Source organism: Felis catus, chromosome B1 (assembly GCF_018350175.1).
Source record: "Felis catus isolate Fca126 chromosome B1, F.catus_Fca126_mat1.0, whole genome shotgun sequence".
Lineage (NCBI taxonomy): Eukaryota > Metazoa > Chordata > Mammalia > Carnivora > Felidae > Felis > Felis catus.
The window spans coordinates 33,725,180-33,747,027 of NC_058371.1; the positions used below are offsets into that span (position 1 = coordinate 33,725,180).

Here is a 21,848-nt window from a genome sequence, read left to right on the forward strand (position 1 = left end):
GTAAGTATCAATAAATAAAGTGCTGTAAGACGTGAGGTTCGACCATTTCAAGAGATGATCTCATCAGAATGGAGAACAAAATGGTAGAAGCCTAAATTATTTGTAAATGACTTGCTTCAGGACTCAGGGCACTGGAGTGAATTGTGCGCCTTCCGTATGTTTTCTATAGAACCCTGGATAAATCACTTAACAGCTTATTTGGCCACAGATTCTTCCATTATGAAATGAAAACACTACCACTCGTTATGCCTGTCTCTTAACGTTTTCATTAAGACTCAAACTTGGTAAAAGATGTAAACATACTTTGAAAAACTTAGAACGCGGAGCAGATATATGGTAGTCTTTTGATTTTGCTCTGGTTGGAAACAGAATTCTGCTTTTGAAAGTAATTTCCAGAGGATAAAAACACATCACATTTAACTGTTAGACTGTTTGCATGTTGCCAAACACCAAAAGGAAACTATTCAGATGTTTGGTCTACCAATATGTCAACCATCTGGAGGTTTTCAAAAAAAGAGTTATTTAAGTCTTTATTATAGCGATGCTTTTTTTTTCCTGAATAGTTCTATGATACCTGATAAATTCAATGGAAAAAGTTTCATTTAAACTGGTTATTTGATGATCTGCCAGTTATGCACAGCTTTGAAAGTTGCCCAAACCTCCAGGCCATTTTTCTGAAGACGCGTATCTTTTCATGACAAATGAAGAGTCATTAAGAAGTTGAAAATAATGTAATAGGTCTTTGGCACTAGGCTGGGGCTTGGGACTCAGACACTGAAGCCACTTGTAGTTAGGTGTTTCCCCTCCCCCACGATCTACACCAGTTTTTTTTTCTTTTTTTTAATGTTTATTTATTTTTGACAGAGAGAGAGACAGAGCATGAGTGGGGGAGGGGCAGAGAGAGAGAGGGAGACACAGAATCGGAAGCAGGCTCCAGTCTCCGAGCTGTCAGCACGGAGCCCGATGCGGGGCTTTGAACTCACAAACCAGGAGATCATGACCTGGGCTGAAGTCAGAAGCTCAACTGACTGAGCCATCCAGTTTTTGACACTTGGATGCCGCTAATTAGAATTTGAAAGTGCTCTCTGTACCTCACTCCCCAGCCCATATATCTTATACTGTCTCAAGTAACTGCGGTAAAACAATCTTTGAAGGTGGAAAAGAATCAGAATCCTGACTCCTTGTCTGTGAGATTTATAGATATAATTCCATGTTGTATAGGCTGGAGTAGCCTTGATTAAAACAAATTTCAGAAAAACACAAGGGATCTTTTGGACAAAAAAAAAAAAAAAAAAGAGACAAGGACATGATTATGTACCTGTATTTACTCAGTAGGGTAGAAAAGAGTGGAGTAGGGTTGGTGATCATATTTCTAGGCTAATAGAATCCAACCTATTCCATGACCTGGCCATTCTGAATACACCGTTGTGCTTTGGAGAAATGGCTGCATGTATATGACTTAAAAACTTTGTTTTAAGTCCTCTCATCAGTCGTATGCTGGTAACTTTTTAATAATTGACTCTCTGGAATAACAAATGCATGTATGCACATAAATATATATGTTTACTATAAATGTTATTCATATGAAGGATATGTGGCATATAATTTTAAGATAATAAAACATATGATAATTCTTTGTTGTAAATTCCTTACCATCACTAGATTCTTACAGAATGCTTTTGCTGCAAATGAGTGAAATCAAAACGACAAAGATATATATTGGAGTTTCACTCCTATGTCAAAGATGCGAGCAACAAATTCGACAATCGTTTTCAAATACTGAAAGAGCATTATCTCAGGTTTTTGTATGATTCACATCATAATTGCTGCAAAGACTCATTTTTAAAAATTCACTCTGCATTACAAACACTTTTGCGTCACTTTCTTAAGTATAAACAATAAGCAAATCAATTGATTCATAGCATTTGCTTCTTTCTGTAATAAAATTTTCCCACCACGGTCCATCTCAAGCTACCAATATGACATCACTGAACATGGAGCAGGTGTATACAGTTACGGTTATACAGGTTGCTTTTGAGTAACGGCTGGGTTTCATAACCAGCTCATAATAGTCCCGAAAATCTAACAATTGGCACTCACCTACTCACTGTTTCCAGCATGGCGCGGTCTATAATTTTTGCAGCTCAGACAGTTTTACTATAAGAAACCTTTACCTGAGTAGGAGGTAGGGGAGGGAAGTATGCCAAAAAAAAAAACCAAAAAAAAAACCCTTTTGGCCTTGGAGGAATTGGCTGGAAATTTGTATCAGACCAGCGGACAATGAAAATATGGACGATTCATGCCTTGGGACTGTTTCATGGCTTTCAGTGACATCGCACATGCAGCTTTATCTGTAGCCCAGCTAATGCCAAACTCACCAATAATGGCAAGACAGTCAACACCAGTAAGCAGGGCTTTCCAGAAGGCTGTTCTTTTCAAAGCTCAATCTTTAGAAGTGTGTTTAAATTCTTGTTCTCCTAGTATAAGCATCAATGGAATTTTGAGTAATGCTTGGAGTAACTGTTAAGCATTTGAATACAGAAACCTCAGGAAGAAGTCCAATCTCACATGGCTGACCTCAAGTCATTTCACTGTGAACATTAAAAGATGTTGTGACCTTCATCTCATCTCCACATCTCCCCATCTCATCTCCACACTGTGATGCCTGGTTATCTATGGCAACACTGTTAGAGGACTGTAGGAAAAAATAGTCTAAATATGTGAGGCTTTAACACCTAACGCAAACCTACACGGAAGGTTGAAAATACTCATGCTTGAAAATCACCACAAAGCGGCACCACACAGTGGCTCAGTCGGTTAAGCATCTACTCCTGGTTTCGGTTCAGGTCATGATGTCCTGGTTCATGAGTTCGAGCCCCGCGTCCAGCTCTGTGCTGACAGTGCAGAACCTGCTTGGGATTCTCTCTTTCCCTCTTTCTCTGCCCCTCCCTTGCTTGTGTGCTTTCTCTCTCTCTCTCTCTCTCTCTCTCTCTCTCAAAATTAATAAATAAACTTAAAAAAAATGACCGCACAGAAAAGTCTCAAACATTTGCGGTTTTATTCATTGACAGTAAGGTGTATATTCCATCAATGGATGAATAAAACATTCTTTGATAGTAAATCAAAATGTGAGCGTGAAGCCTTCTCAAAATTAGCATTACATGTGATGGTGAGAAAGGATCATACATGATGAAATGCAATATGTTTCTATGTAATTAGTCTTGACATGATATGGACAAATACCACACTTCTAAGAACAAGATAAGTAGAATACTGAAGGGTAATAAAATGACAGGTGAATTCTGTTCTCCCTTCTTCTGCCAAAGCTTCTCTCATCGAGTGGACTTGCTCTGCCATGGGCTACACAAGCAAAATGAGGTTGGGGTAAAAATGTCAGTCACTTGTAGCTTCACAGTTCTTAATTGAGCCTGTTTAATTCGGTGGCACCTTGAGGCGTTTTGGTCAAAGGCTAATTTCTTTTGTTCCCCAAAGAGCAGAGTTAGCTTCACCATCCTTAAAAATACATTGAAGATCAGACTTTAGAAAACAGGCAATTTCTCTGAATTCCTCTACCTGTTGGCTAGGCTGATAAAAATAGAAGAAGTACAATTCCAAATGGAATATATATCTAAATGCAACAGTGAAAATACACAAGATTTCTGGTGAGTTTAGATCTCTTGATTCTTGTCCCGGCAAGTAGCATCTCAATGAAGGAGATTTTTTGATTCACTGTCTGATTAAAAGAAAAAAAATTGGAAATCATGGTTATTATAAATTATAAAATATTACGTAACATCGATAATTAACATTTATAAAATGTAAGTAATACTAACGACCCTCCTGAGTGAGAACAGCATTAGGTCCATTTCACAGGTGAGAAAACAAATTAAGTAACTAGGCTTGAAGTCCCACAGCTAGTTTGGGGCCGAACTAAGAAAAATGGTTTCCTGACTCCAAACCCAATTTCCTTTCCATGATAATAGATTGTCAATCTTCCCAGTAATGGAACATGCCCACCTAGCATCCCAAGTCCCTGAGGAGTTGAATGGATATCTTCTGAGATGCTAAGGTTTTGGTCTCTGTGACAGTATAAGAAGATGGACATGATTTCCAGAACTCCCTGCCGAGGGGATCACATGTCAGGTTGAGCAGGCCTTGTTAAATGAGGCTGGCTGAAGAAATGAGTATTGTTCCTGATCTTAGAACCTGGCTGGTTTTTTTCTTAAGGAAGTGATAGTTGATGGTGTCTGAGTTGATTATTCCCTTTATAATCTCTCCACAGGTTTAACTCCAGAAAAGACTCAGGGAAGGGGGTGGGAAGGATTAATATTTTCCATGTATTTTATCCTGGGTTTTTCCCCATTTATGATTTTTTTCATTGTTCAGGGACTATTTTTCACTGAAACAAATACCATATTCAGTCGGACCAGTTGGGTTCCCTAGCCCAACTCATGTAGGGTTCTATAAAACACAAAAATAATACATGGATTATAGCTTATTGAGACACCTTAATAGAAATATCACCAAATGGTGTAGTATGTTCTTAAATATTATTAATTTTCTGACTACCTTGTAAATTACAACTATCAGCTCTTTACCAAGAATAAAAGAGACTTCTTAAAAATGAACTTTTCTTACTCTCATCTTAGTTTGTATTAAACTCATCACTACCTAAGAGAAATTCATAGTTTTTAGCATAGACTGAAGCAGTCTTAAACTCCCAGATGACCACATAGCCACTTTTCTCATTAGTATATTAGTAGACACGAAACCTTGAGTTGTTTTTGTTCAATATGGTGGGGTTTTTTTTTTTCTTTCTGAAATGGAGTCATTTGAAAAATGTGCAGTAAAAAAATAAATAAATAAAATAAATTTTAACAAATGAATTAAACGAAAATATAAAGTGAGTTGTGTTTTCTTGTATTATAGAACTTAGTGGCCCATCTTTCTCAACTCTGAAATAAAAATGAGAACAAAGATATTTGGGAACAAAGAATGAAAAAAAGGGTCTTACATGATATGGTTCAGAGTGGCTCCTCTACAGTCAGCTCCAGATTTTAATTTACAGGTCGTGGCCTCACAGCAAGGATTGGAACATTTCTTTAAAGCACACAGACAGGGAAAGTTGGTTCAGCATTTCTTCCTACACACTAGGTTCATACAATTTTTAGTACAAGATGGCAAAGAAATTTCACTTTTTAAACTAAATTACTCTGCTCTACAAATTACAGAGGAGATGACCAAGGAAATGTCATAGTAGAAAAACATGTGAAGTCCAATGAAAACCACTTCTTAAAAGGACAAAAAGAGAATTATCCAAGAATTACCGCAAATAAATTTGGTCTGCTGGTATTACGTGTAAGTTAATTTAAAACTTCAAGGGAGAATACTTCTCTACTACTCAAACTATTTGAAGGTAGGGGGAAAATGTTAATTCTCAAGTTATTTTACCAAGCCTCCATAATTCTGGTAATGAGAGTTGGTAATGAATACTTACACACACACACACACGTACACACACGCGTATGCACACCCAATTCTCATTTACGAATAGAAGTACAAAAGCTTGAATAAAATATTAGTAAAACACCAGTTTATTAATATAATAACTCTCCATTACAACGATGCAGGGTGTGTTTTTTTTCACCAAAAGTACAAGGGTGCCTCAACTATACAGAATAAAGTAATATAATCCATCATATTAAGAGACTGAGGGTAGAAAAAAACTAATATTATTGTGATAGGTGGCAAAGATTAGAAAATAAAGATAATTTAGAAAGAAAGAAAATCTATCTGATAAATAGCAAAAATATATCCAATAAAATAAACAGTAAGACATGGATTATTGATAGTCTATATTTTTATGGAAATTCTGACATGCTATGAGAGAAAGAAAAGATATGAAAATCTAACAATAATTGGAAAGTATAAATCACATTTTCATCCCTTGTATGTAATAAAATATTTGACCTGGTAAAAAACAGAGAATCAACTCTAAAAACATTGGATGAGTCACTAAGATAGCTCTTTAAGATAATAAAATAACATTAAAAAAGTAATAAATCACCCAATATAAAAAAGTAAACATTACACATACTAATAGAAAAAAGAAAAATAGAAAATATTCAGAATAAGCTTTCAGAATAAAGTAAGAGCTACAAGAAGAACTTTATATTTAACTGTCCTGAGAAACTCAAAACGCAACTAGTCTAAAACAATAATACTGTGGAAGTGGCAGTGACCTTCGGAGTGAAATACGAATTTCATGCGTTTCAATCAGAATCCCAATTCTATTTGTGGGAAAACTGACAAAATACCAAGAATTATATGGAAGAATGAACACTGAGGAATGACTACACAAATCCCACCCCCCAAAATCAACACATTTGGGGTGCCTGGGTGGCTCTGTCAGTTAAGTGTCCAACTCTTGGTTTCAGCTCAGGTCATAATCTCACAGTTGGTGAGTTGGAGCCTACATCGGTCTCTGTGCTGACAGCATGGAAACTGCTTGGGATTCTCTCTCTCTCTCTCTCTCTCTCTCTCTCTCTCTCTCTCTCTCTCCCCCAGTTGTGCTCTCTGAGTCTCTCTCTGTCTCAAAATAAATAAATAAACTAAAAAGAAAAAGTAAACACACTCGCCACTGAAGGTATTAAAATGCATTGCATAGTCACAGTCATTAAAATAGCATGATGCTGTGATAATATTTAGACTGATGGATATTATGGTTATTTTTAAGATCTAGAAAAAGGCTTAAATATGTAGATCAAAACAGTGAAATAGCATATTAGATCATAGAAAATAGGACTATTCACTAAAAAATACTATATAAAGGTTATATACTACTTTTTGGATAGGAAAACAGCTGTTGAAAAATTCATTTGTTCATAGGCTTGAACTTCCTAGTTTTATTCCACTCCTAAGGAAGAAAATCAACACAAAATGGAAACGATATAGGAGTTGGCTGATACACTTAAAGAATATTAGATCTTTCACATAATATAGACAGTGTTTTCTCTCTCTCATCTCTCTGTGTGCACTGATTATATGCCATGCACCTGTTGACATTACAAGCACCTAAGACCGTAAATGATTTCAATTGTCTTCTTTTTTAATTTATTTATTTTTAATTTTTTTTAACGTTTATTTATTATTGAGAGACAGAGAGACACAGAGCGTGAGCAGGGGAGGGGTAGAGCGAGGAGGAGACACAGAATCCGAAGCAGGCTCCAGGCTCTGAGCTGTCAGCACAGAGCCTGATGTGGGCCTCGAACTCACAAACTGTGAGATCATGACCTGAGCTGAAGTCAGTCACCCAACCAGCTGAGCCACCCAGGTGCCCCTGATTTCAATTGTCTTCTACCCAAGCAGGTTTACTGGAGTGTAAGCAAGGTGGGAATGAGATAAACTTAAAGCTAACGCATTATAAAGCACCAAATTATTTGTAAAATTTCATTTCTCATTATAATTAAAAGAATATTTATAATATCCTTTACAAATGATCGTTACACCATGAAATGTTCTAATGTAATTCAACAGCTTAAAATGTCTACATTAATAGCAGAGGCATAGGGCGATTATGAACGTGTTTATGAATGGAACGTGGGATTTAATGTGGGATAGCTGGCAAATATTCTTTCAGAGACACTGATGCCCGACAGGGGTCAGATTTTTGTAAAGATTAGCAGAATTATAGTAATTATCTCAGACATTTTATATTAACAGCTAATTTTCTACAGGCTTATGCGATTTTCTCTCCCTCTTTTTTTTCCTTCTCTGTTTCATTTACTGCTTGGTTTATACACTGGCTTGTTGAGGGAAGGCCAGCTTTCTCTATGGAAAGAAGTTACGTCTAGATCTGTAATTGGTTTTGCTTAACAAATGATCAACTGTACTTGAGGTGATTTAAGGATTTCTGACTAATATATCTAGGAAAGATTATAAATGACATGTTATAGTTAATGATTTACTTCTTTACATCGAGCTTTATATAATCATGTCATAAGTGTATCCTGGCTTTTGAAATGCCTTTCAAAATATGTCTAAAATCGGTATTAAAAACACAAGCACAGGGGCGCCTGGGTGGCTCAGTCGGTTGAGCATCCGACTTCGGCTCAGGTCATGATCTCACAGTCTGTGGGTTCGAGCCCCGCATCGGGCTCTGTGCTGACAGCTCAGAACCTGGAGCCTGTTTCATATTCTGTGTCTCCCTCTCTCTCTCTGACCCACCCCTGTTCATGCTCTGTCTCTCTCTGTCTCAAAAATCAATAAACGTTAAAAAAATTTTTTTAAATAAAAATAAAAAATAAAAATAAAAAAATAAAAAATAAAAAAATAAAATAAAATAAAATAAAATAAAATAAAAATTAAAAAAAACCCACAAGCCCACTTTTTTACTGTGATGCCAAGCTTATCTTTAGAAAGACTTTCCAAAAGAACATTTTTATTTTTATTTTTATTTATTTTTATTTTTTTTTCCAACGTTTATTTATTTTTGGGACAGAGAGAGACAGAGCATGACCGGGGGAGGGGCAGAGAGAGAGGGAGACACAGAATCGGAAACAGGTTCCAGGCTCTGAGCTGTCGGCACAGAGCCAGACGCGGGGCTCAGACTCACGAACTGCGAGATCATGACCTGAGCCGAAGTCGGACGCTTAACCGACTGCGCCACCCAGGCGCCCCCAAAAGAACATTTTTAAAGAAGGAAAAGAAAACCGCATAATTCTCACGTTGCAATAACTCTATAATAAATTTCAAACCGTGGATATTTTCCTACCTTAGGAGGGCCACAATCACAATCTTCTCCTACTTCCAGAAGTTGGTTCCCACACACGGGCTTTGTTATTATATTCTTAGGAATTGGTGCTTGTAGCAGGCACTTTGGTTTTTGAGATAAAATGTATTTCTCAAAATGTGCACGGCAGGATGTACTGAAATCTTTTGGGAATTTTGAGCTGTAACCAGAAGAAAAGTCATGATATATACAGTGAGAAACTGATTTGTCTAACTATATCCCCGGGTTCAATGGAAATTCCAAATTCAGTATTTGTCTAGGACAGTACTATGTTATATGTGAAGGGCAAAAGGGCGTAAATACTATGCTAGTTGGAAAATTGTTTTCCTAGACTGAGCTTGTAGAACTGGAAGAATTTAAATTCCTGTGTGGATTCCGTACTGTCCTAAATGGCAGGAGTGATGAATGAGCCAATTCTATGAACATATTTCTCTTCCTATTCATGACCACTTTTAAGAGCAAAGTATTTTTTTTTTCATTTTTCTATCCCAAGTCCTTGCAAATTTCCTGGCATTAGAAGGTAATTAATAACAACATAAAAATGGTTGGAGTGATTAGTGATGGGGATATATAAGAATGTTGTCAACATCTTACTGACTTACTTAGATGTCATCATCTTACTTAAATATTTTAAGAAAATATATTGCTATTTAATAATAATAAGTAGGTACATCTTAATCCCCTTCATCTATGTTTCCCATCCCCCTCCCCTCCCCTCTCTGGCAGCCACCAGTTTGTTCTCTGCATTTATGAATATATTTCTGGTTTTGTCTGTTTGTTGGCTTATTCATTTATTAGTTTGTTCCTTAGTTTTGATTTTTAAATTCCATTTATAAGTAAAATAATATGATATTTGTCTTTTTCTGTTTGATTTATTTCACTTAGCACAATACCCTCTAAATCCATCCATATAGACATGAATGGCAGGATTTCATTCTTCTTAATGTCTGAGTAATATTTCATTATATTGTATATATATATGTATATATATATATATGTATGTATATATATATCCATTCACTTATTTTTTTTTAATTTTTTTTAACGTTTATTTATTTTTTAGACAGAGGGAGACAGAGAATGAACGGGGGAGGGTCAGAGAGAAAGAGGGAGACACAGAACCCGAAACAGGCCCCAGGCTCCGAGCTGTCAGCACAGAGCCTGACGCGGGGCTCGAACTCACGAACCGCGAGATCATGACCTGAGCCGAAGCCGGACGCTTAACCGACTGAGCCACCCAGGCACCCCATGCATTCACTTATTGATTGACATGTAGGTTGCTTCTATATCTTGGCCATTAAAAAGTCTTTTAAGTTAAAATAACATGGTTACCATACTCATAATCTCTAACTTGGCGTATTTGGAAATCTGAAGTAATGAGCCCCGATAAGCTAGTAAAACCTGTGCATCAATAGGTTGGAGTGTGAATTAACGGGATTCACAGCCCTTAGTAAAAAAACAAAAAAAAACCCAAAAAACAAAAAAACAACAAAACAAACAAAAGCCCTCAAAACACAAGAATCCATTCACTATATCGACTGTATCTGAATTCTTTAAAATTTAAGAAATATATATATTTTTTTCTCAAGCGTGACAAAGTCTCACCTCAGATATTGATTCATCACACAACTCCCTGAGGGACACTTGGTGTAATATGGAACATCAGGCATACCAAGGACATGACCTAATTCATGTGACATCACTCCTACAAGAGACACACTATTCTTTCTCTTAGCCTAGAAAGAAGCAAAAAAAAAAAAAAAAAAAAAAAAAAAAAACCCAGAAACATCTATTACTTACGATATTTAGTTATTTCCCAGCTAAAAAAAATAGTTTGACAGATGAAAAATAATGAGTCATTAAGCTCTTTTCCCTGCCATTGGCTATTGTAAAATGTTGAACTGACATTTGAACTGGTTGGCTCCTGTGAATCCAACCATCTAGTCAGTGCTCAATAAATACTTGCTGAGCTAATGAGGAGTTCTTGGTAAACCATGATTAAATTGAAGTAATTACGTTCTTCATAGGAAGTACAATACTATGTTTTCAAAGCCCTCCAAGAACAATTGCCAGAATGGTTGGCATTGGTAATGCTTGGCCAAATGACACCAAAATGCACCTTGACTGACCTCTCTGGCCATTGATACTGAAGATGATTAATTTGAAGTTGGCTCAGGCCACAGAGGGCATCTTGGTTCCCTTTCTGTTCCAATTTCCTGTTTTTACTCCCTAATACCAACTAAAGAATGAATACTTCTGGGAGGGCCAGTCTAAGGAAATATCCTATTGTATAATCTAAGGTAGCTTCAGTGTAATGATCAACCAGTAGGTTAATTTCTACTTTTATTTACTGACTCAGCAAATGTTCGTTGTGCTAACTCTGTAGAAGGCATTATTCTGGTCTATTATAGAGGATACAGAACCACAGGGAGCCTTACTATGAGTTTACCAACCTCAATAACAGCAACTGAAGATGGGGAACACAAGGAATTCGTGGCTGCCATTCCTACACGTCGATTGGTGAAGTCAATTCCACTGTGTGAAAGTTACAGGCATATTGTCACAACGTAAGTCTTTGGAACCATTAGCTTTCGTCAATTATGCTCTAGATTTCCTGTTTCTCTACCCTTTTCATATTCAGTAGGCCCCAGAAAGTCTTCTGCTATTCCACAGCATTGTAACGATCACAGATGGTTATCCCACATCCAGGAGTCCATTTTGGTGACCTGACATGGGTCTCCACATTCTTACAGGTGAACTCCTAACGGCAGAACTTCAGGTTCCCTGACAACGGCTTGGGGAGATAGCATTGAACAGAAACCTCTACCAAGAGCCGTTGGGGATAACTATCCACCCTGCCTACCTATGCCTTGCCCTGGCCAGCACGTGCTCACCTGAGTAGCTGTGCATGATCGTGTATCTTCATTTTCTCCAGGTTGGAACGATGCCAATTCAGAAAGTTGTTAAAGGTGGCACCTGTGTTGGGTACCACCTTTATCTTATCAGCGTCAGACCAGATTTCCATACCCACCAATGCCACTTGAACATCTATTGTTTTATAGATCTGTGGGAAGAGCATTTTTTTTTTCATGAAAATGTTTACGGTTTCTTTATTAGATCTTGTGCTGATCACCACTGATGGATAAGTGTATCCTATTTTGCAAATAGAAATCCTAGAGGTTGCCTTTGCTACAGTGTATGTGATAATACCTTGTTGATCCTTGCCCGCTGAGTTTCCCAAAACTGCTGATGTCAAGTCACTGTGACCCTCCCAACTCCTTCTTTGGCGAAAACTCCTTCTGTGGCGAGTCCCCAGGCTTCTATGTGGAAATACATGTTTACAGGGCAAATATCTTACCACATTGAGTAGGTTCATCACATCAAACAAAAAGCTTCTTATCAAAGTTAGATTCCCCTTATATATGTTGTACTGTAAAATACAAAATGCGACACGATTAAAAAATAAAGTGGATGTGGCACAGAATTTAACATTTTAAGAAAAATTACAAATTTCAACATAAGTAAACGTGTATTCATTCATGTCTGACTTATATAACACTCTGTGTTTCAACAAATTCTTTCTAAAGGTAAGAATTCTTTAGTGTTCAGTGGTTTTCATTTGTAAGGATGAAGAAATCAAATGAACAATTTCAATGTTTCTAACCAATTCAACAACATTAAAATTTGATTATAAAGCAGTATTGGCTAAGCCAGAATCACAGATTCTAGTACTTGTATAAATATAAATCTAGTTTGTAAAATATATATAGTTTTGTATCTGCCTTATGTTTACATAACGGAGTGAGAATTTAAAAAATATTTTAATAACCCATTCTTTAAATTTTTCATTGATTATGGTTGATTTCTTGGAGCTATCTGGTATTGAGTATGCTTCCAATATCTGAATATACTGGCAGCAGGTGGATATTAAAGGGGGTGGGTAAGTGACAACCATTACCCACAAGGCAGGTGGAAAAGACATGACATTCAGGTGGGTAGGGCCTGAGTTTTCAGCTAGAATAGCTTATGGCTTGTGTTCACTGGATAAGAAATCTTAATTTTTTTTTTTAACGTTTATTTATTTTTGAGACAGAGAGAGACAGAGCATGAACAGGGGAGGAGCAGAGAGAGAGGGAGACACAAAATCTGAAACAGGCTCCAGGCTCTGAGCTGTCAGCACAGAGCCCGACGCGGGGCTTGAACTCACGGACCGCGAGATCATGACCTGAGCCGAAGTCGGACGCTTAACCGACCGAGCCACCCAGGCGCCCCGAGAAATCTTAACAGTTGACCTAACTGTCCCAGAAGCACCCATATTTTATACTCACGAAGGCATTATCCAGCACCAAAAAGAGATCAATGTATTTCTCAGCCTGAAGAAAGTCTTCTTGCTTTACAAAGAGTAAAATAACATCATTAATAACTATCTTTATCCTAAAGACTGGAAAAACTTACAATATTTTTTTTTGCCAGGGGGAAATTCCATCAAAGAATAAGTAAATGAATTATAGCCTTTACCTATAGCAGTAACTGTTGAACACAATGGTATATCATACATCATTGCTGAGACAGTGGAAGAAATGATGACGTAGGAAAGCTACACTTACCTCCGGGCTATTGAGTGACCTAGAGGTTCGAACATGGCCTTGTTTCCTGCCAACACTTCTTACACCACAGGTGTGATTAGCCAGGTCAAGCTCTTCCTGGTTATATGTGATGACAGCATGTTCTTCTTGGTCTGTACTTTTCAGAGGCTTTATCATGTATCTTTGGTCATGATATGCGAAGTATCCTCTGTGAAACACAGAGAATCGTATTTCAAGATTCTCTGCCACACAAAGTCACAAAACTGACCAGAATGGAGTATACCTCTCCCTAAATCCTAAGCTCACGCACACAGTTTTCATTCATAGGCCTTCCAGCTAACTTTTGCTAATTTAAATTATAATCCATACTTGTCAATCGTCAAACGAGGGTTATATTATTTACTAGAAAATTCTAAACAAGAATTGCTCAGATGAAGCTGTCCCAAAGGATTTGACATTCAGAGCATAAGCTCAGGGAATGTTTGTCCATAGTTCATTTATCCACCTAACAAATATTTCTTGTAAGCTCCTAGGAATATAATGGAAGATGGAATAAAAGAGTATTGAGATACTAAGAACACCAGAGAAGAGAAAAAATGATGAGCAAATCAGCCAGAGGAACAGGTTGGAACGAGTAGTAACTTAGAGAAGTTTTCTTTTTTGATAAGAAAATCAATTCAGAAACATAAAGTGAATTCATATGATGGAATGTGACAAATACAACATAGATAGTCATCAAACATTGCATCTATGAATGCAGATGTGATATGGGAAGAGGCTTGTGATATGGGTGATATGTGATATGGGTGATATGTGATGTGGGTGATATGTGATATTTGGTGATATGGGAAGAGGCTTGTGACATCACATGATGAAAATATATGTCTATATGCGCAAAGGCTGCAAGCATGACAAATAGTTAATGACGGTGTCACTTATAAGCACAATTTTGCAGTGGTTATTTTTTTTGTTGGTGTTTTTTCTTACTTCTCAAATTTTTCCAAACTGGCAAGAATTATCTTTGCAAACAGAAATATCACACACACAAGTGCACGTGCGCACACATACACTCTCAAAATTACGTTCAGCATAATTTTTAACCGATTATAAAATGATTCCAAGAGTGATACCTGACTCTTCATTTTAATAGCGTTTTACCCCTGCAGGAGATTTTACCAAGATAGGAAGACATGATTTCCAGGAAGACTCAGTTCTGTGCCATTAGAATGGTGCTTGCTGTTTAATATGTTTGCAAATGGCTCTCACCTCAACCCATCGCAAAGACTAATGCTGGCAACAGAATCCTTTTCATTGAGGATGTGTCCTTTATAGTAGCAATGCTCCTAAAATTGGAAACGAGAAACATGCACATTTTTTTTAAACTGTAAGAATAAATGTGTCACCGTTGGGGTGAAAGCTGTTATTTTGCACATGTAGGAAAATTCTTCACCTAGTGGCAGTGGCCAGACCAGTTCCCAGACACAAAAACAGTGAGAACTTCAGAGATTTTAGGAACTGCTCCACTACTCACCCTGGAAACTCCATCTTTGACGGCGATGTTCTCTTTCTGGGACTCATGGCACAAAAGAAAAGTCCAGGGAGTATGAACCTAAGTGGGCTCATGGTGAACTTGGACACTGCATCTTGGACACTGGCGAGTCTCCCTGGGATCGACGATGCTCCCAGAGAGCTCTCAAGTTGGAGGACCAACTTTTGAGGATTTGGCTTCCCTGTGCTGAGTCCCTAAGACACTGTGTGTCACATGTGTATAAAATGAGGAAAGCATTTTTCTAGATCCCAGGCTCCTCAAGAAGCCACACTACCACTCCTGAGCCCCTCATATTAGCTGGTCCAACTCATCGTTTTAATTTGTGTGCTAGTGGAATCCCTTTACCAGCATTAAAACCACAGAGAATCTGTCTACAACTAGAGATTCAGACATGGTTCATGCTCCATATGAGCAAAGTAGGGGGTCCCTTATGTAGAACGATCCAACAAAGCCATTGAAGAAACTCTTGGTCAAAATAAACTGGTCTCAGGGTCTGAAATTCCATCTATGTTTTTCTTGCATTTGGAAGAAACCTTGTCATCATAAACATTTTCTTGTAGAGGATTTGGAAAAAGTACCAAATTAATATGCCATCAGCCATTCACATTTGAGCCTGAATTAATTTAAATATTAGCAAAAATCAAGATATCCTTGAAATGAGAGTTTTGATGTGAGAAGGGAACAAAGAGCCATTTTATTACAGAAGTTTTGTCTTTTTATAGAGACATGTTTCGGGTGCCCAAGGAGAGCGGCTCTGAGAAACTCATTTAACTTCTTAATACTCCATGATTGAGTCTTTCTGTGTTCTCTTCCTGCCCTTTCCTTGGCATTGATTTTGTATGTTTGACCTCTAGGCCTTGACATTATCTATAGCATGGTGGTGTAACCAGGTGTTATATGAATTAAATAATTGATGTCCCATTACTGACCTCAGGATATATGCATAGATTGTTCAAAAATAATAAATGGCTACATGACTTTTCAAGAAGCTACTAGGGAAGATATTTCTAACTTTTTGATAAGATGGTCTAAGGGAAAGTGGACTGGTAGTTGCTTCTAGAAATATAATACTTGAAAGCCTTCTACTGTATCCTTACCTTTCTAAAAAGCTGACTATGAATTTTTCATTTGTTCTCTCATTGGTCATAGATGAGCACCTTTGTTCCTAGTCCTTCGATTTCTTTTTTATCTATGCGTCGTACAACATAAGTAGTAGATCCCAGAAAAAGTCCCAGAAAGCATTCAGAACCTACCATGTTCTGAGGGCTTGTAGTGATTTTCTCCCCTCCGGGTGAGTAATACGTTTCGGTGTAGTCTGGCCCCAAGAGATGTCTGCAAAGTTCAAAAAGTTGCATGATACACGTAAGGTGGTAATAAGGGCTGATGTTCTTGAAAGGCATTGCAGCGCAAAAAGAATGATTATGTCTATGATGAGAAAGAACATTGTGACCCACTGATTCTTTTCTAACATTGGAACTCTGCTGCTGAAGTCAATCAAAGCCTTAGTTATACCCACTAGATGCAAGGGAAGAAATACCCCCAGATACTTTTCAGCTGCAAATTCTCTATCCTCAAATGCGTTATTTTTAGATTCTTTACAGCAAAGACACAGTCGCCACAGGGTGTCTGAAGGGTGTTGGGTCACAAATATGCATAAAAGACCATTGTATTCAGGGAGAAGTTTACTGACAGACGTAGAACTTGGTAGAGCCCCATCCCCAGGGATCTATCTCAGGGCTGTGTGTCCTGAATGACTCCTACATATGTTCTTTTTTTTAGAGAGAGAAGGAGCGCCAGAGGCGGAGAGGGGCAGAGGAAGAGAGACAGAAAATCTCAAGCAGGCTTCACGCTCAGCTCATAGCCCCATGCGAGGCTTGATCCCATGATGCTGGGATCATGACCTGAGCTGAAATCAAGAATTGGACACTCAACTGACTGAGCCACCTAGACGCCCCACATATGTTCTTGTAAAAGTAATGGGAGGTCACGTCAAAGATTTGAGTGTATCTGGGTAGAAAAGATTTTCAGTAAATCAGGGGAAGTATGAAGGAAGAAAGGCATTATCTGTGTCCTTCCCTTTGTTTATACTTTGCAGTTAATTTCCTCAGAAAGCATCAACCTTCGGGGCGCCTGGGTGGCGCAGTCGGTTAAGCGTCCGACTTCAGCCAGGTCACGATCTCGCGGTCCGTGAGTTCGAGCCCCGCGTGGGGCTCTGGGCTGATGGCTCGGAGCCTGGAGCCTGTTTCCGATTCTGTGTCTCCCTCTCTCTCTGCCCCTCCCCCGTTCATGCTCTGTCTCTCTCTGTCCCAAAAATAAATAAACGTTGAAAAAAAATTAAAAAAAAAAGAAAGCATCAACCTTCTTAGATAACATTAGCACAGTCTGATAACATCTAAAACCCAATATACTTCATGCCTTCTATCTCAAATCACACGAAATAGAGTCTCAAGAAGGTGTATTTTTCCACATTCTCTTAATATAATCTATTGGTTAGACTCAGGAAGTACAACTTACTTGCTTTTTTGTAGGTGAAGAACAACTTCTTCTCCATTTAATGTAATCTGATACTGAAGTTCAGGTTCATATCTGTCCTAAAAATATTTAATAACAAAATGATATCAATTTATATTTCTGATATCAATTATGTGTCTGATATAAAAATGATATCAATTTATATTATATTATAATAAATGATACATGTGGTATCCATAGAAGAATAATTACAAATGCATATAGGATAAAATAATTTTTATCTATACAAAATATATAAAAAAACATAAATTGTACATTAAGATGGATTAACAAAAAGTCCAGTAACGCAGTAATAGTGATAAGTAATAGACTTATTCAACATAGGCAATAATATTCAATATTATTATTATTCAATAATATTCAATAATATTCACAGGTTAAACTAGTTCTAAGATGTAAGATAAGGATTTATTATTTGCCTTACCATACACCATACTGTCCTATGTATCCTAATTGATCACTAATGGTATAATAATAAGGCAATATTTTTATTATTTTAAAATTTTTTTACATTTATTTCTTTTTCTGAGAGACAGAGAGAGACAGAGCACGAGCAGGGGAGGTGCAGAGAGAGAGGGAGGCACAGAATCGGAAGCAGGCTCCAGGCTCTGAACTGTCAGCACAGAGCCTGACGCGGGGCTGGAACTCATGAACCATGAGCCGAAGTCGGTCGCATAACCAACTGAGCCACCCAGGAGCCCCTATTTTTATTATTTTAAAACCAAACCAAATATACTAAAGGAAACCAAGTAAAAACCTACTAATAATTAAATAAAGTAAAAAATATTTTAAAAGTAAAAGTTACAAATATTTGCAACAACGTAATAGTCAAAGAGTCAATGTCTTTAATCAATTAAAAAAATTTTTTTAGTTAATTTATTTTTAAGAGAGAAAGAGAGTAAGAGAGAGAATGAGTGGGGGAGGGTCAGAGAGAGAGAGAGGGAGAGAGAGAATCCCAATCAGGCTCTGCACTGCCCTCATGGGGGCCCATACAGGGCTGGAACTCATGAACTGTGAGATCATAACCTGAGCCAAAACCAAGAGTCTGATGCTTAACCGACTGAGGCACCCAGGCGCCCATCTTTAATAATTTTTGTAAATCGTGCTACTTAATGGGATAATGTTGAGTTCTCCATTTCAGACAAGATCACCATGGAAAAGGCAATTCAGTGGGACAGGAGGTGAGGGTAGGGGGAATACATAGGTTTGGTGAACTTGGTAAGAAACACCTAGAAATGACTGCCTTCCTATGCTCTCCCCCTATCCTCCAAATTTGGAGAGATGTCCAAGCAGCTTTGTTCTTTCTGAGCAAGTGAAACAGTGAACTCCCTTCTTATAGCTTAATTGTAAAAGCATTCTGAGAAATCCTGCATTCTTTCCTGGACAAAGGGGACCTGTGGATATGGGCTTCAAAAGTCAACTATTAGACATCGCTTCCATGGGTGAAGAGGCTCTTAATTGGTTCTTTGTAAAATCCCATAGTCATTCACACTGCTTACCTCTTTGCCATTCTCTGTCTGGTTGTTTTGTATCTCCCTTTTGTGTAAAATGTGTAGTTTTTTAGGGCGAACTACTTCATAGAGCTCTAATTCAGGTGTTTGCTTTATGGCCATTGCTAGAAAGAGAGACAGGTAATATTGATATAACACATTTAAAGTCTTTGGTATTGTTTTGGTTTGGGTTGGTTGGTTTTGTTGAAATGGTATGGAAGATCGAATTCCCGTCCAGAAGGTAAACCTTAGGAGAAACAAGTTATGCCTTCCTCCTTCTCCTTATCACCTTGGATAACAAAGAATTTTTCTTTTGCTCTATCTACCTATTCTGGAAAGGTATGGCAATGCGTTGGATGATCTCTCAATATGTGGGAGATTATGGAAGCCAGGAATCCTTCCCTGTAGTCCAGTTCCCTCCTCTTCTCTTCTCTAGTCTGGTTCAAAATTGAGGATTTTTCTCTCAGCGTTCTCAGAGATTCCTTTTCTCTTTCTATGTCTTTTTCTCTTTGTGGTGAAACCTCAGACTACCCCTTCCCAAAATCAAATTTTTATAAACAGACAATGCTTCATTCTTAGGGAAGACCCTACTGACCGCTACTTTCTTTCACAGCGTAACAATGAACCGTTACGTTCTTTGTCTCATCAGCATTTGCCCTCAAGACTCCAGATTTCATAGGGAGACAAAGTTTTTGTGATCCCTGCCGAAGCAACTTTAAAGCATCAGATAGCAAGTAGACTAAGTGAACTTTGTGTCCTTCTTGATACACTTGGTATAATATTACGTAGACCATTTCCTAGAGCTGATATTGGAACCAACAGATGTGGTCTTAAGTCCTAGCCAAATGACCTTATAAAAGCTATTTTTCTTTCCAATCAGGTTACTTATTTAAAAAACGGAGGTCGGTGTAAACATTGAATGACATAAAATATACCAAATTATGTAGCGCCCGTCTAGGAAGATGACATATACACCTTATGTACTTTTTCTTTTAATTGTTCGATGTAAGGTCAGTCTTGTTTTTAAATGCTCCCATTTTCAAAGATGAACGTCTGTGCTTAAAGACAATTTCCCACTGACAGACAGCGTGGCCTTGGGAACTCCAAGCAGTTTTACACCTGGCTGATGTGAAGAACCGGAAGGAAACTTCTCAAGTAAAAAATTTCTCCTAGCCAGTCCCCAAAGTTCTGCTATGATGCTATCTTAGAAAGGATTCATCACATAGGAAAACAGGACATTTATAAATTTATTACTAGGAATTTTTTTTTAACGATGGAGAATGTGAATCCAATTAATGTAAAGAGTTGTGGGATTTAGAAGAGAATAAATTTTAATAGCTTTTAGTCTTAACTCCATTAGTAAATTTTCAGTTGGCCAATTAATTTTTAATTTTGCTTAATGCTGCAATTATGTCTAATTTGATGCTAATTTTACTTAAGAGTTATCCATTCTAGCACAGTTTTTGGTCAAATTGTGTCTGGATAAATGATTGTCTCCTCACGGGGTAGAAAATATCAATGTTATTCGAGATAACATTGGAGATAGGGAGGAAATTCTTCATTTCTGGTCTGGAAGTTAATTCTCTGGTGTCATTTAGGCTGTGTGCCTTAGAAAATAAAATTATAGATCCAGTAGCATATTGAATAAGAGGTAAAGTTTGAGGTGCATCCTAATGAGATTATTATACCAATCATAACACCTTGAGTATGAGCGTGGAGTATATGTAGATTAAGTAAATATAGCAAAATGCAGTGATCTTTGGGTCATATGAGCATGTTATTTTCTCAAGAGTACTTTCAAATGCATTAAGCAATCTGACTTTTGTATAAAATGTCAGTATTTTGGTGCTTACCTTGAGTTGGAGTGATGAGCCAGAGGATAGAAAGTAGGACCAAAGGCATGTTGCCTACTGCAGGTAGGTGAGAAGTCGCACACAGCCTGAAACTGTGGTCTCCCCAGCTGTCCAGCTTTATCTTCCCCTACTTATCTTTACAAATTGAAAAAAAAAAAAGCACAAAACCTCAAGTACTCTCTGTGAGATTGAGGAATGTTTCCTAATGGTGTTGGGAAATGGTGAAAAAATCGCAGTGACCACATCATGAGAATGTTCCTCATTTAAGAGAGGTGTTTATATCTGTGGTTACAGCTTGTGAAGGAATTTCCATCTGGACAACTGCTTGGCTCTCATGCTCCTATAGTGGTGGGAAAGAACCCACTGAGACTGGGATGCCTGTGCACATATTTGCATATTCGCCACACGGAACCATCCCAATTACCGCTCAGTATCCTTATAGAAATTGATCTACACATTTAGAAAATATATTAGTGGTCCGTACATTTTTGAGAAATCAGCACAGAGAACACAGAAGCTCTACAGCAAGCATTAGGCAAAGTCTTACGATCTCTGATCTTTTAGTCTCCTTGTCTGTGAAAATGGCTAATAACAAAACCTACCCCAAGCTTCTTATAAAATTTGTAGGAGGCAACGCACACACACACGTGCATGCACACGTATACATGTAAGACTTTAAAGAAACGTGCAAATGTAAATTCCCTTGGCAGCGTTGGACTCAACCAAATTATACTGCACATGAAGTACACTCGCAGCATACTATGAGTTCTACTGCAGAAAAATTACCGTCTACTTCTGATTACAAAAATAATGCTTTTTCATGGTCACAAATATCAAGAGAATATTGCAGAAAAAAATGGATCACCCAATGGCTCATTCTCAAGAAAGGACTTCTGCTAACCTCGTGGCATTTTTGCCTCTTTTCTATGTACTGGTAAAAGAAAAGAAATAAAAGAAAATTAAAATTTATAACTGTTAGTTCTTATTGTAGTAAGAAAGGGTTCGGGGAACCTGTTATATTTTTGCATAGCATGAAGCAGTTTTGCA

The 21,848-nt window shown here is 37.6% G+C and overlaps 1 protein-coding gene across 1 annotated transcript; it reads right to left on the bottom strand.

The window, feature by feature from the left end:
• Positions 1–3,039: 3,039 nt before the first annotated feature.
• Positions 3,040–20,923, bottom strand: ADAMDEC1 (ADAM like decysin 1). Its single transcript, XM_019829988.3, has 14 exons — positions 20,802–20,923; positions 18,958–19,073; positions 17,441–17,517; positions 16,180–16,258; positions 14,644–14,720; positions 13,399–13,585; positions 13,120–13,182; positions 12,150–12,221; positions 11,686–11,855; positions 11,245–11,326; positions 10,397–10,527; positions 8,774–8,951; positions 5,015–5,100; positions 3,040–3,733 (listed from the first exon to the last, which is right to left on the bottom strand). Exons 1-14 carry the CDS (start codon positions 20,848–20,850, stop codon positions 3,727–3,729), a joined length of 1,374 nt encoding a protein of 457 aa, XP_019685547.2. The 5' UTR covers positions 20,851–20,923; the 3' UTR covers positions 3,040–3,726.
• Between the last annotated feature and the right edge of the window lie 925 nt (positions 20,924–21,848).